Source organism: Neovison vison, chromosome 1 (genome assembly GCF_020171115.1).
Source record: "Neovison vison isolate M4711 chromosome 1, ASM_NN_V1, whole genome shotgun sequence".
In the NCBI taxonomy this organism is placed as follows: domain Eukaryota; kingdom Metazoa; phylum Chordata; class Mammalia; order Carnivora; family Mustelidae; genus Neogale; species Neogale vison.
Window position 1 is genome coordinate 266285139 of NC_058091.1, and position 16344 is coordinate 266301482.

At 42.1% G+C, this 16344-nt stretch overlaps 1 protein-coding gene across 4 annotated transcripts; it reads right to left on the reverse strand.

Moving 5' to 3' along the window:
* Nucleotides 1-8915: 8915 nt before the first annotated feature.
* PTTG1 (PTTG1 regulator of sister chromatid separation, securin) lies at nt 8916-16344 on the reverse strand. Of its 4 annotated transcripts, none has more exons than XM_044230204.1 (6): nt 16226-16344; nt 15760-15860; nt 15239-15420; nt 13845-13938; nt 9775-9933; nt 8916-9051 (listed from the first exon to the last, which is right to left on the reverse strand). In XM_044230204.1, the coding sequence occupies exons 1-6, from the start codon at nt 16303-16305 to the stop codon at nt 8975-8977; spliced, it is 693 nt and encodes a 230-aa protein (XP_044086139.1). In that variant the 5' UTR covers nt 16306-16344; the 3' UTR covers nt 8916-8974. The 4 variants fall into 4 exon arrangements, with proteins under 4 accessions (XP_044086139.1, XP_044086130.1, XP_044086147.1 ...); XM_044230195.1 differs by having other exon boundaries at nt 15239-15423; XM_044230212.1 differs by having other exon boundaries at nt 15239-15423; nt 16267-16315.

Genomic DNA, 16344 nt, shown 5'->3' on the forward strand with positions numbered 1-16344 from the left:
TACATTAAAAGGATTGTTCACCACGACCAAGTGGGATATATTCCTGAGCTGCAAAGTTGATTCAACATCCACAAGTCAATCAATATGATACATTAATAAAAGAAAGAACAAGAACCATATGATACTCTCAATAGATGCTGAAAAAGCACTTGACAAAGTACAGCATCCTTTCTTGATCAAAATTCTTCAAAGTGTAGGGATAGAGGGTACACACCTCAATATTATCAAAGCCACCTATGAAAAACCCACAGCCAGTCTCATTCTCAATGGAGGAAAACTGAGAGCTATTCCCCTAAGGTCGGGAACACAGCAGGGCTGTCCACTATCACCACTGCTATTCAACACAGTACTAGAAGTGCTAGCCACAGCAATCAGACAATAAAAAGAAATAAAAGGCATCTGAATTGGCAAAGAAGTCAAACTCTCACCGTTTGCAGATGATATGATACTTTATGTGGAAAACCCAATAGACTCTACTCCAAAACTTCTAGAACTCATACAGGATTCAGTAAAGTGTCAGGATATAAAATCAATGCACAGAAATCAGTTGTATTTCTATATACCAACAAGACAGAAGAAAGAGAAATTAAGGAGTCAATCCCATTTACAATTGCACCCAAAAGCATAAGATACCTAGGAATAAAACTAACCAAAGAGGCAAAGAATCTGTACTCAGAAAACTATTAAGTACTCATGAAAGAAATTGAGGAAGACACAAATGGAAAAACATTCCATGTTCATGGATTGGAATAGCAAATATTGTGAAACTGTCTATGCTACCTAAAGCAGTCTACACATTTAATGCAATCCCTATCAAAATACCATCAATTTTTCTCAAAGAAACAGAAAAAAGAATCCTAAAATTTATATGGAACCAGAAAAGACCCTCCAATAGCCAGAGGAATGTTGAAAAAGAAAACCAAAATTTGCAGCATCACAATTCCAGACTGCAAGCTTTATTACAAAGCTGTCATCATCAAGACAGTTTGGTACTGGCACAAAAACAGACACATAGATCAATGGAATAGAACAGAGAGCCCAAAAATTGACCCTCAACTCTATGGTCAACTCACCTTCAACAAAGCAGGAAAGAACGTCCAATGGAAAAAAGACAGTCTCTTCAACAAATGGTGTTGGGAAAATTGGACAGCCACATACATGCAGAAGAACGAAACCAGACCATTTCCTTACATCACACACAAAAACAGACTCAAAATGGATGAAAGACCTGAATGTGAGAGAGGAATCCATCAAAATCCTTGAGGAGAACACAGGTAGCAACCTCTTCAACCTCAGCTGCAACTTCTTCCTTGAAACATCGCCAAAGGCAAGGGAAGTGAGGGCAAAAATGAACCACTGGAACTTTATCACAATCAAAAGTTTTTGCACAGCAAAGGAAACAGTCAACAAAACCAAAAGACAACTGACAGAATAGAAGAAGATGTTCACAAATGACATATCTGATAAAAGGTTAGTATCCAAAATCTATAAAGAACTTATCAAACTCAACTCCCAAAGAACAAATAATCCAATCAAGAAATGGGCAGAAGACATGAACAGACATTTCACCAAAGACATCCAGATGGTCAATGGACACATGAAAAAGTGCTCCACATCACTCGGCATCAGGGAAATACAAATCAAAACCACAATGAGACACCACCTCACACCAGTCAGTATGGTTAAAATTAACCAGTTAGGAAATGACAAATGTTGGTGAGGATGTGGAGAAAGGGGAACCCTCCCACACTGTTGGTGGGAATGCAAGCTGATGCAGCCACTCTGGAAAACAGTATGGAGGTTCCTAAAAAAGTTGAAAGAAAAGCTACCCTACGATCCAACAATTGCACTACTGGGTATTTACCCTAAAGACACAAATGTATTGATCTGAAGGGCCACATGTACCCGAATGTTTATAGCAGCAATGTCCACAATAGCCAAACTATGGAAAGAACCTAGATGTTCATCAACAGATGAATGGATAAAAAAGATGTGGTATATAATACAATGCAATACTATGCAGCCATCAAAAAACCCAAAATCTTGCCATTTGCAATATGAAAGGAACTAGAGGGTATTATGCTAAGCAAAATAAGTCAACCAGAGAAAGACAATTATCATATGCTCTCTTTGATATGAGGAATTTGAGAGGCAGGGCAAGAGGTCATGTGGGGTGGGGAGAGAAAAAATGAAACAAGATGGGATCAGGAGGGAGACAAATCATAAGAGACTCTTAATCTCAGGAAACAAACTGAGGGTTGCTGGGGGCTGGGGGGAGGGGTTGGGTGTCTGGATTATGGACACTAGGGAGGGTATGTGCTATGGTGAGTGCTGGGAATTGTGTAAAAGTGATGATTCACAGACCTGCACCCCTGAAGCAAAAATACATTATATGTTAATTTAAAAAATAATGGTAAATAAAATACGATTCACTCTGGCAATGGTGGAGAATGGGTTGGAAGGGGCATGAGTGGAAGTAGAACTGCCAGTTAGAGGGCTTTGGTGATCATGAGAAATTACAGTTTGCACTTGAGGGGTGGGAAGCAGTGAACAAACCGGGAATAGATACCAGAGGCAGAATTATCAGGCTTGCGATGGGGATGGATGTGGGGAAGGATGGAGGTGACAAGGATAGCCCCAGGTTTGTGGCAGGAGTAAACACCACTTATTAAGGTATTGAAGGCTAGCAAGGTGCAGACTGGAGAGGGGAAAAACTAGAGCTCCAGGTTAGACAGAGGAGACTTGAGATCTAGTAAGCAACTACAGAGTTTAGGGGAGAGAGCTGGGTCAGAGACGGCAATGCGGCAGAGAGGTGGGATTTCAAACCGCAGGACTGCAGAAGATCACGCGGAGTTTGCGACTGGAAAGAGGTGGAGACAAAGAAGGAGTTTTAGGTACAAAAGGGAGACTGCAGAGGCTGGAGTCCCTCCTCAAAACTTCTTGGCCTCCACAGGATTGAGCCCCACATCGGGCTCCCTGCTGAGCAGGGAGTCTGCTTCTCGCTCTCGCTCTGCTCCTCCCCCTCCTTGCTCTTCTTATAAATAAAATCTTAAAAAAAAAAAAAGTATGACCTCAGACAATCTCTCCTGCCTCCAGAGGGAGGAGTATTTTCTCTTTCTTTAAATGGTGTAATCCTATTAATATATAAGTTTTTATAAGTAGAGGGGGGAGATAACCAAAGAGGGGACAAGGGGACATGAGCCAGGCAGGACATCCGTTGCAAGATGTTGTAGAATAAATGGCAGCAAGAAGAGGACATTCCTGACTGTGGGCTCCTGCAGCTTCTACTAGGGGGAGGTTCAGCACCTGAGAGGCAGGGGTGGTAGCAGACAGACTCAAGTTTAAGGAGTGGAGAGGTAGAAATACAGTGGCCTCCAAGTGGAAGAATGATATCAGTGTAAAACTGCCAGGCAATGTTGCGTGCCCCGGTCAACACACAAAGTTGGTTGATCATGAATCTGTACGGATGCTGACTGGCCCCACTGGGTGATCTGCCCCAGGAAGGCTCTTCAGCTCTCGAAAGGCACTAACACCAAAGCACCGTCTCCTACCCCAGCCAGCCTCCTATCCGGCCATTTCAGAAGCAGCTGCACTAGGCCCATCCCAACTCACGAACTGAGTGTTCAGGCATCCCTGAACCTTAAAGGCTCAAGGTAAGGCTCAAACCAATGCCCCCAGCTCCACAATAAAGCCCATGGGCAAGAACATAGGGATTCATTCGACTGTTATCAAGACAAATGGGATAAATGTTTTTCTTAAAAAAAAAAAATTACTGAATGCCTGGGTAGCAGGGTTGGTGAAGCATCTGCCTTTGGCTCAAGTCATGATCTCAGGGTCCTGGGATTTGTTATGCCCAAGTTTTCGTGTCCAAGGGACCACCAAGGAGCCAACACTGATGCAATCACATGAGGGTTTATTTGACAAGCTTAAGCTTGGGCCCAAGTATACCCAACACAGCAGAGTAGGGACTTGGACCCCAAGGTGACATGCTTAAGCTTGGGCCCAAGTATACCTGGCATAGCAGAGTAGGGACTTGGACCCCAAACTGGATTACAGTCAGAGTTTTTAAAGGCAGAGTGGGGGTGGACTTGGCAGTCAATATTTGGGCCACGATTGCTGGCACAGCAGTAGGTGAGGACAAAGGGGATGCTCAGAAGGGCTATCAGGGTAAAAAAGACTATCAGGATATTGGAGGCCCAGTTATTATCAAATCAAAGCCGTTTCTCCCTCTGCTGAGGCACTAACATGACAATTGGGAGTTTCCTGGTGGAATGCCACATGTCTCCTATCAAGTATTCTTGTTAGTGAGATTTAGGTTTAACTTTGTTTCCATTTTCTTCCGCCTCAGCCTCCTTCAGTTTTATGGAGGGGAGGGCGATATTAGGGCTAGACTAGACTCGAGGTGGGTACAGCCTTGTTTTTCTTGGCCTCCACAGGATTGAGCCCCACATCGGGCTTCCTGCTGAGTAGGGAGTCTAGTTCTCCCTCTCGCTCTGCTCCTCCCCCTCCTTGCTCTTCTTATAAATAAAATCTTAAAAAAAAAAAAAAAAAGTATGACCTCAGACAATCTCTCCAGCCTCCAGAGGGAGGAGTATTTTCTCTTTCTTTAAATGGTGTAATCCTATTAATATATAAGTTTTTATAAGTTTAAGCTGATCTCCCATATGCACACACAAGATAACCTCAGTAAGGCATGAATGTATGGTTTTATGGATATTTTTATGCTCACAAATAACCTAACCATAAATGAAACTGAAAAGCTTACTACAAGTCAAGCTGGTTTTTGTGCATGCAGTAGCTCACGTACTCATCCTGACAACCTTTCACGATAAACTCTATCAAGGATCTCACGAATGAAAAAACAGAAGTTCAGAGAGGTTAAATGATATGCCCAAGGTCACGGAGGAACTACATTGCTGAGCCACAATCTCATTTTTCACTTTTTGTCACTATGCTTTTCTGTCTCATAATATGTGTAAATAAAAGTGATGCTAGATCCTGTTCTGTAACCCACTTTTGACAACAAAAAAGTCCCATAATTATCTTTCCTTGGCCACATATATAGATACATTTTATTTTAAAAAGATTTACTTCAGAGAGAGAGAGCGAGGAAGCAAGTAAGTGGTGGGGAGGCATAAGGGGAGAGGAGCATCTCAAGTCAACTTTGTGCTGAGCACGGAGCCTGACACAGGGCCTGATCTCACGACCCTGAGATCATGACCTGAGCCAAAATCAAGAGGCGGTCGCTTAACCAACTGAACCACCCAGGCACCCCTAGCTCCCTTTTAATGAGTATATTTAATTCCAGTGTGTATCTGTATCATATTTTCCAATTACCGACTATGCAGCAAAAAACACATTTGTAAACACAACTGGGGAAACCTCCCCCCCCCGCCCCGTGAGGGATGCTCCCGGGCATCACTGACTCCTCCCAGTGCTATCTCCAGATCGTTTGCCACTCTGCCAAGTCCAACTCCTGGATCCCTCCTGAAGCCTTATTCCATTCTCCATGGTCACCTCTTCAAGTCATTTCATCAACATCAGCTATGGTAGACTCCAGAGCAGTCTCCCTGCCTCCACAGTGAGGTTCTGAAACACAAACCTCACCCTGTTACTCCCCTCCTTAAAACCTTTCCATGGCCCCTAACATCCCATCCCTAAACAGATGCTAAGCCCCTTGCCAGAGTTTACAAAGCCATGTGGCCCTGCTTAACTCTCCAGACTCCTTTGTTACCAACCACAGTCCTCACCCAAACCTGAAGGAGAAAAAGGAAAAAAATAAAAATAAAAATAAAGGCAGGAGTGGTGATGGGGGAGTTGGTTTTCATTCAACATTCGACAAGTTGTATTCTCTTGCCTCCCAGCATTTGCAGAAGCTGTTTCCTCAGGCCAGAGCACGTTTCTTCCATCATGTGTCCATCCATGGTTTCTCCTCAGGAAGCCTCCTCTGCCCTTCCCTAAACTGGGCTGGAAAGTGCTTCCCCAGCAGCTGGTTCTTCCTGCCCCTGAATTTATTTTCCTGTATCCTGACAGCATTTCCTGCCAGTGTCCCCCACTGGACAATAGCCCTGAGAGCAGGGGCAATGTGTCACTTAACCATCACAGCCCTGGTCCCTAGTACAGAGAGGCCTGTGTACATGATTGATTAAACTAATGGAAAGAACAAAGTCAACTTGGGAATTTTAATGGTTGTACCGACCCTTCTGTGGCTTGGTACCATTGCTCAGAATTGGTCTGAAAGAATATTTACATTAACATATTTTAAAAGCTTCGTGTTCCTATTGAGGGTTCATCAAAATTCAAAGCCCAAAAAATGTCAATGGAGGCATATGCTAGGTATGGGTGGACTTTTCATATATCAGAGCACCCTTACGGTCCGGTGTGGTGGAACTGCCTACCCCAAAAACAATCAACTTAGAGAATTATCACTTGGACAGACTAGAATTGCAAATAGGACTTCTTGTAAGCTTTAAGTAATGGAGCCAAACATGTGATACTTAGTAAAATGTATACACATAGCAGCAATCCCCACAGAATAAAAATTACCTATATTAATGGAGAGAAGCTTCTGTCTAAAGTTCTCAAAGCCACGACCAACATTAGTCACTTTTAAGATTTTACTTATTTGAGAGAGCATGAGAGCCCACACCTGGGAGAACAAGGGGAGAGGAATAGAGGAGGAGGGAGAGGGACAAGCAGACTCTGTGCTGAGTGTGGAACCTGACGTGGGGCTAGATCCCAAACACCCTGGATCATGATCTGAATCAAAATCCAAAGTGGAAATCAAGTCGGACAGACTGAGCCACCGAGGCACCCCAAGCACTTTGTATTTGGATTAATAGCAGATGAAGAGAGATCACCAAGGACAGCTAGCTGGTAAAGGACTAACTAGCTGCCAGGCTCTCAGTCCTTTGTTCCTTCTACAACAAGAGACCCCTTTCCAAAGCTTCTAAATTTATCACCGAGTATGAAAACCACTCACCATCATACTTTGTTTTCACAGGGCTCTTCCTATATCTGAGGATGGAAGATCTAATACTCTTCCTTAAAACCAAGTGTCCTAATAGTCTTATTTTCTCTTTTAGGAGTCTACTAATTACAGAAGTTCAGACTGATTCAGTTAGATTTTGAAGATAAAATTTTTTTAAGATCGAGATCAGTGTATGTGTTCCTAGTATTTCATGCCTATCTTGCCACTTCCTTGTTTGCTTCTGAACAATGGAGGCAATAAAGTACACATTGAGGGGTTTAGGTTTCAGGGATAAGTGGCAGCTTCTAAAATAAACCATTAAGGGGTACCTGAGTAGCTAAGTCGGTTAAGCGTCCAACTCTTGATTTCAGGTCAGAGTCATGAGATCAGGCTGCATTGGACTCCGTGCTGGGCATGGAACACGCTTAAGATTCTCTCTTTCCCTCTCCTTCTGCCCTTCCCCACTCACACTCTCTCTTGCACTTTCTCTCTCTCTCTCAAAATAAATAAAATAAATCATTAAAATAAACCAAAGGGTTTTAAGGTTGTTTTTTTTTTTAAGATTTTATTTATTTAACAGAGGGAGAGAGAGATCACAAGTAGGCAGAGAAAGCAGGCAGAGACAGAGGGGGAGAAAGCAAGCTCCCTGTTTAACAGAAAGCCCGATGTGGGACTTGATCCCAGGATCCTGAGATCATGACCTGAGCTGAAAGCAGAGAGTTAACTCACTGAGCCACACAGGTGCCCCTAAGTTTTTCAATAAGATAAATGATTGTCAGATTGCAGACCCTAGTCTGCTAAACACTTCTGCTAGCTTTCGGTTTCCAGCAAATTCCATAGAATACCAATTGCGATAACGATGGAAAAGGGTTCAGATTCTGACTACAGATGCTACAGACCTTACAGGAGAGAGGCTTCCTACATAGGCTGGTATTAAATAAGGATCAATTCAATTGGACCCCATGGCCTAGGCAAGTAAAGGGAGAGAAGGGAGCTGGAGTGAAAAGAGACAGTAGAAGGACACTTCAGTTGTCCCTTCGGGCTATTTCATTTAGGGCCTATAGCACAGAAAGCCCACCTAAAAGGCAGCGAGCATTCCACTGCCAGTCCAAGTATTCGAAACAAGGGCCAACTATTGCCAGATCTCCTTTACCAAGAGAAGCTCCAAAACCAAAGGTATGTGATACATTGGAATTGTAAATGGTGGCCACAATTTTTTTTTTTTAATATCCTCCATCCCAGCCCTCCAAAAAAGAAAATCCATAAGCAACCATTTATAATCTGATATTTTGATCCCAATCCCCAACTTGGGAGCCAAAGTGATAGCTCTTCATGTCTCTGGCATATCAATGAGTTTCTGCACTTCACAGTTCTCATCTGAAAAATAGGGTCATAAACTTGAAACACAATAATGCTTATTAAATATTTAAAGCAGGTCCAAAAACAGTGTAAGCAACTGAACAGAGTTTCCTATAGGTGAAGAGTGGTTATTACTAACCATAAATTATCTGCTGCGCTCTTGAAAGTACCTAATTGAAGATCCCAGGGAGGAAGAGTTCTCAGAAGATTTAGAGCCTTTCAAATTCTGATTACCAAATAGTGAGTATTAAAGTCATTAGAAACCAAATAGAACCAGCAATAAAGAATGCTTAGCAATAGATATTTAATGAGCTAGAAGTGGCTCTTCTAATTAAGAGATCTAATAACTGTCACTAGTTAATGGCCACAGAAAGGCAGTAAAGTACACATTGAGGGGTGTATGTTTCAGGGAGAACAGTGGCAGCGTCTAAAATAAGCTGTTAAAAAAAACCGAAGGGTTTTAAGGTAAGTTTTCAAATAAGATATACTTCTATTGTCAGATTTTAGTTCCTTGTCAAACACTTCCACTAATTTTCATACCATTTTAAGCAAATTCCAAAGAATACCAACTGCGAGATTAGGAAGAGTCTGTTAAAAAGTTGCTTTATTAATACAAAACATACAAACTATTAAACGCTAAGTAATTTAAATATCTAAGTCATAGCAAACAGGTGGCAATTCAACATCCAGGGTCGACAGAACACTTGGAGACTGCAACAGATCTAGAAAACAGGAATTTTTTATTCAATATCTGCAAATGCTTTAGTCCATCTCAACAGACATTGGTTGTCAATTTTACTCACAAATTGTTATTTTCCCCTTTGTCTAATGAATCCCTAGCCCCACCCCAGCTAGACACACACACACATACACTCAGTTCTTGAAATGTGGCTAAAACCCCAGAATTAAACTTCATTAGGAAATAAATCTTAGACATACCTGAAACTCCATTACTCTGAGAGACCCAAGTAAGAGCCAACAATACGACTATGGCAATTTATAAAATAGTATACGCTATCCCATCAGAACAAATAGAAAACATACAGAGGCCTCCCACCTTGGTAGTAAGATTTTGCCGTTCTGTGCTACTGTGCTCAGGTGTCTTGATCCTAGATTAGCTTTGGATAGAACTTGGAATTCTCATTCCAAACAAGTTTATTACACTTCAAGCTATAAGCTATGAAGCTGTATCCTAAATTTACTCTTATTTTCTGCATCTAAACTGTCCAGATTCCAGAAGGACTTAATTTTACCTGGGCATTTGGGACTGAAAACAATACCAACTGAAAGCAGTTTTCATTATTCTGAAACTTTAATTAATCTCTGAAGTTTGAAACAGAAATTACTTATAGGCTAATCTTCTACACAATTCTGCCCCCACAGTAATGGAAGCATTAGGAAACAAATAATCCGCAGCCCTTCTAGAAGGGCACTTGTTCACTTACTAGACTCCCATGGTGGAGAGGGTATCTTCAGAGGTGAAGGGGGGCCCAGGTGTAACAGCTTTTCAAGCTCCCTCTCCTCATCAAGGATCATGAGAGGCACTCCATTCAAGGGGAGGTGTGCAATCTGGTGTTCTTCAGGCAGGTCGAAACTCTCAAAATCTGCCACAAAGACAAAGTACTTTATCAAGGCAGTGGTTCTCAGAGTGGTCAGGGGCCCCTTGGGGGTCTGAGACACTTTCAGTGGAACAGTGAGGTCAAACTCTGTGCTTAGTAACATTAACACCTTCTTCTGCTGTGTTGACATTTGCAGTGATGGTACAAAAGCAATGATGGATGGAACTGCTGTGCCTTGGCACAAATCAAGGCAGTGGCAATAAACTATATTTTATAGTCACTACTCCTCAGTACCATTCACTTGCAGTAAAAAATTGCCAGCTTCACGCCTCACTTTGCCATCTGCAGTAAGAAGTATTAATTTTATTAGCTCTCAACCCTGAAGAACAGTGGTCTTTTTAGTATTCTGTATGATGAAATAAGTATGCCATAAAGCACTTCTGCTGCATACCAAAGTACCAGGTAAGCACAAAGAAAACAAGATTTGCATGATTATTCGGTTTGCAAGCTAAACTAGAGGCCTTTTTCCTGGAACACTATTTAGTTGAAATAACAATGGAAAGACAAACTGGTTACTCAAACTTGTGTATTTGTAGCACGGAATGAAAGAAGTTCTACCACTTCAAGAAACACGATATTCATTGCCAATGATCACAATTCCAAGAAAAAAAAATAAAACTAGAATTCTGGAAAACTTATCGGCAGTCATTAGCTTGCCAACTTCCTAATACACTTTTCTGATGAGATCCGTGGTGGCATTAATGTGTGTTTGATACTGCATAATGACACACTTCAACATTTGGATGAGCTACAGTTCCCAGTGAATCATTATTTCTAAATGATTAATGTGTGATAAATGCAAAAATAAAAGATACAAAGTGCAGAACAGCCCAGTGTATTTTAGCACTTATTGTCAGAGTACAAAATGTTCACTGATAAGGTTTTAGATTACACATTGCAACCCTACATTTGGAAACTGCCACCTGTTGGGTTTTAGTCTAGTAGGAAAGAAAACTCTGCACACTTATTTGAAAAGACTATTGAAATGTGCTTCTTCCCTTTATTTTTTTTATTTTTTAATTTTTTTAAGATTTTACTTATGTGACAGAGAGAGAAAGATTACAAGTAGGCAGAGAGGCAGGCAGAGAGAGAGAGAGGAGGAAGCAGGCTCCAGGCTGAGCAGAGAGCCTTATGCGGGGCTGCAACTCAGGACCCTGAGACCATGACGAGCCGGAAGGCAGAGGCTTAACCACTGAGCCACCCAGGTGCCCCTGCTCTTCACTTTCTTAACTGTGTATCTGTATGTGGCCAGATTTTTTTCATGTACTTCAACCAAAACAAGAGATACAATAGATTGAATGCAGAATCAGAGGACAAACCAGTGCTTTATGTTAAACCAAATTAAGCAAGTTTTCAAAAATAGAAAACTACACAATTCTTCTGTTTTAAAAAAGTTATTTTTAGGTCTTAGAAAAAAGTTACTTACATTAATGAATGGGTTTTTTTTTTAAGAATTCATTTTTTTATTTAAATATCCCGCATTAGGAATCAAAATTGATAAATGACACACAAAAGTTCTCTGGTGTCTTCATTAGCTTCTAAGAGTTGTGAAAATCCCACAACAAAAATAAGAACTACTGGATTAAGTCACACTCCTTATAATCCAAGTGCCTTACTTCTTAGGATTAGAGTAGATTTTGGGGGGGGCACCTGCCTCAGTTGGTAGAGCATGATATTCTTGACCTCAGGGTCTTGAGTTTACTGAGAGATTACTTCAAAAAAATTTTTAATTAAAAAAAGAATACAGCATGATTTTCTTGATAGTAACAGAAATAGAATTTAAATATTCTTTCCTCTTTTTGAGAGGTTTAGCATTTCCTCAAAAGAACAAAGACAGAAGGAGAACCATCGTTTTCTGAAGTGTGCAAGTTCTTGAAAGCCTAAATACTAGGAATAAGCCTGCTCTTTTATTTTATTTTTTTTTTTAAGATTTTATTTATTTGACAGAGAGAAATCACAAGCAGGCAGAGGCAGACAGAGAGAGGAGGAAGCAGACTCCCTGCTGAGCAGAGAGCCCGATGCGGCACTCGATCCCAGGACCCTGAGATCATGACCTGAGCGGAAGGCAGTGGCTTAACACACTGAGCCACCCAGGCGCCCCTAGCCTGCTCTTTTAAAGACTGACTAAAACCCAGAAGTTAAGAAGGAACTGAGTGATATGGAACTATTTAATTTAAAACCATTTAATTATAAGGGGTACTCAAGCAGCTCAGTTGGTGAAGCCTCTGCCTTTGACTCAGGTCAGGATCCCAGAGTCCCAGAATCAAGCCCCACTTCGGGGTCCCTGCTCAGCAGAGAGTCCAGTTCTCCCTCTTCTTCTGCCCTCTCCCCCTGCTTGTACTCGGTGTCTCACAAATAAATAAAATCTTAAAAAAAAAACAAAAAGCACTGAATTATAAAGGAAACCATAAACAGACAAAAGACTCCAGATGGAAAAAGTCTGCAACATATTAGGGTTAATTTCCTTTATCCACAAAAGCTGTTATAGAAAAGGAAAAAGGAAAGGAAGACCTATTATCAAAGAAAAGCAAAGATACCAACAGGAAATTAAAAAACAAACTATAGGAGGCCGATAATCAAGTATGCTCACCACACATACATGCTCCCCAATTTAAAACAATAAGATACCCATTGCCCTTTTGATAAGAGGTTTAAAACATCTGCTGTTAGAGATTAGAGAAGCAGGCATCATCCGCCACTGTACATGAATTCAGTAATTTATGCTATTTTGGAGGACAACTTGGCGGTATCTCTTTCCTCAAACACAGCATATGGAAGTCCTCCTTCCTGATCAAGATGCATAAATCTACCTCATTTTCCTTAATGGCTGAATGGTAATCATCAGCATGGAAGCACTCCGTTTTATCAAATCTTAATCACATACCCTCGGAGACTCAGCTATCCTGACAATCTCACAACAATACAATTTCAAGAAAACTGCAGAATTGAATTATATAAAATGTATTACATAAAAGCCAGAGACAACCTGGATGTACAGAATGACTAAATGCCCTTTGGATGAAAGGGCAAAAATGCCAGCTCAGAAACCTAGAAGGCGCTGCAGGACCTGCCCACAGTCTCACCTCTGTCGGCCTTCCCTCTGCCTTTGTCCCAGAACCACTCCAGTCCTTTGCTCCACCTCAGGACCTCTGCACACACATAGGTGTGGTGCTCTTGCTTGGCCCCTCCCTGCTTCACCTAGCTCTCCCCTGTTACCCTTTAAAAGGCCACACATCATGGCACTTCCTGAGAGAAAGCCTCCCTGCTCTTCCAGGTGAGGTTCAGTTCCCTCTAATGGGCTGGTTTCTCCTTCTCACTTACAGTGAGAGAATTTGTTCATGTTTGACTTTCCCTCCAAATCATGGGCTCCATCAACATGGGCCTGTCTTGTTAAACACTGCATCCAAAGCCTGAATACAGTAGCCTCTCCTCCAGTGGGAGTAGATTAAAGCTTGAAAAGGTGCTTCTATAACAGAAAATACTTCAGATACATTAGCAGGCTGACGGAGTAAAAATACACATGCTATCACGGACTATGTGGATTTTTTTCAGACACTGTTCAACTTAACATATAACTCGCTTTCTAAAAGGCTTGCCAAAAAAAACAGTCCCATTTAGACTTGTTCAATGTTAGTGAACAAATCTTATCCCCCTTATGTTTTTGAGGTCAGGAACAATGTTCTCCACATCTTTGTACCAATTCCCCTTCTGACCTAAGATGTTCCTTACAAATAAATCTGCCAACAAGTACGTTTGTGGAAAGAAACCCAGATTTAGACAGTCTTATTACAGTTTTGGGTCACAGTTCACATTCATATCCATATCAGATTAGAGCTGAATCGGATTCTAAGAGAAACTCAAAATTAAAGCATTTTTGTAATACCAAAGAATACTACCTAAAGGATTGAAGGGAAAGAATTTTTCTATTTCTGGGTAGGTGTCATCAGAGGCAGGAACAGAGCTTTTTGCTTTGACAGTCTTCTCAGTCACCTAAAACCATCCAAGAAAGTATGAATTAGTGAAAGGCAAGCCTTGTCAACTGATTAGGACAAAAGATCATTAGTCTTCTTCAAGACATGTGACTGCTTCACCAGTTTTTCAATCTCATGCTGACTTCTAAAAAACCATAATCCTTACTTCTCATAATTACATACCAATTCTGCCAGCAATTCTAGTGGCATGGCTCAAGAGTTAGCCTGAAATTTAAGTACCCACACCTCTCAGCACAAGTCACCAAGAAGGCAGAGTTAACTCAGAGCTAATCAACTCAGTCACTCAACCTGTCAGAGAAAACAGCATGACTCACCCACACAGAAGCTAATCCGAAAAGCTATTTTTGGGTTTTGGAAGTGTGATTTCCATCTATGTTTCCCCATCAGTGTTCCCTTAATTATTTGCTTAGTTAATATTAAGTTGAAATACACACACTGAGTAAGATTCAGCAAAAGACAGTTAAGCAGTTTAGAAGCCTGGATAATTCCCTAATCTTAAGTTGGCAGATAGGTAGTGTACTATAGCAGGCCAAAGCAGAAGCCTGCACATTCCTGATCCAACCTTATGTCATATGTGCATACCTATAGAAATCCTTAAAGCAGGGTTTCCCGCACTTCAGTTCTGTGTCACATTCTCATTATTGTTGCCATAGCCTTCCAATACTTGAACTTAACATTTCTCTTACTCAACTTAGCTTTTTAAAAAGATATCTTGTTCTAACCCACACCTCAAGTCTTATTTTAATATAAAGTACGAGGGTTTTTTTTTTCCTAATACATAATAAAACCACTTATTTTAGCAAAAGAAGTGTAAATCTATGTGCTGAGTCATCTTTCACAGCAAAGTCTCCTCAGTCTGGGATGCAGAGACTGTTAACTCGTGCACACACACTAAGGTCAACATGCTAGCAGAGTACCTGGTGCTTCCTCCAGGAGGCCTTTGGGAGGAGCATGGTACCTCCTAAGCTATTAGATTAGCTCCATGACCTCCGGCAAAGAACCCTCCCTCTCAATCCTTTCTATGACCATACATAGATACTACCTATCAATCTTCTCCACACTTATTAAGAACAGGTGAGGCAGAAATATTCACCAGCTGTTTCTGAGACTTCTGATCTTGCGGCACAGAGGAAGACCACAAAGAGTAAGCTTCCCATGCTTCCCTCCTGTTAATCTATATTGGGTAGCCTACATTTCCTTGCATTCACAAGAGAGAAAGCGAAGTAGGAGGCCTATAGTCACTTTAAGAGTTAAAAGCGCTAAAGTGTTTCAACAGTGACTTTGTAGCCAACACTTACCTTTTTGGCAGAGAAGGTTGGCTGCTTCTGTTTGAGAAGTCCACTAGTCTTTACTGAATTTTCTGTGGCTCTGTTGACGGTTCCCAAAGCCTTTCTGGCAACTCTAGGTACGGCTGCTTGAGCATCAAACATTTTGCCTACCCGTGGTGTTGAAACCTGAGATCTCCCATCCAAAGCTTTGACTGCTGAGGAAAAAGGCTTACCATAAGATTATTCAGGCAATAAACACGGGTGCAGCTAGAAGGCTGGCTGTGTAAATCAACCTGGCCTCATTCTCATCCCCAAACTCAACCTCCACTTTTATCGGTGGCATGGCCATAGGCCTAACAGTACTTCGGTTCTGTACCCCCTTAATTATCTGAGGTACTGAACATGAAAAAGAGACCCAAAAGCACGTTGCAATAGTGGTATTTGGTAATACCTAACTCAAGCTGTCAAGTACACAGAATGCTTCCCCAGCTCCGGGACACGCCCACAATTGATTGACAATACCGGACTCGGGTTGCAGCCCGTTTACTTACGAGGCCTCGACCCCAGCTTCAGCCCGTCCTTGGGAGCCACACGGGTGCCTGGTTCTCCATTTTCCTTATCAACAAAGATCAGGGTAGCCATTCTGGACCAGCTGCGGGTGTGAAACATACATTAGACCCCGGGGGTTATGGAAGAAGACAGAAGCGAAGGTGTAGCACAGACCAAACTTTCTACCCTGAGCACGTCCACGCAAAAACTAGAGCTAAGGAGCGAGTTTAGCCCGTTCTTGAGCCAACAGGGATTTAATCCAGCTCTTAACTCTTGAAACCTGCGCCGGAGGCTCTAAGTTCCAGAAGACCCGGCGGTTTGGGGCTGGCACAGACCCTGATACTCATCAGATGGAGGACTGCCCACGCAGAACGAGGCCGTGGCTCAACCCGGCTCGGCCACGCAGACGAGCCCGGGAAGCCCCAGACCCCGACCTCCAGGCCCTCCGGCTTCCAACCCCCAGCCCACCTTCCTCCTCGCAGGACCCGCGCACCCAGCCAGTCACGAACCCACGGTCCACCCACGTCGGGACCAACAGCCAAACTCATCCGAGACTCGGCCTCCAGAGAGTTCCCCGGACTCCGAGT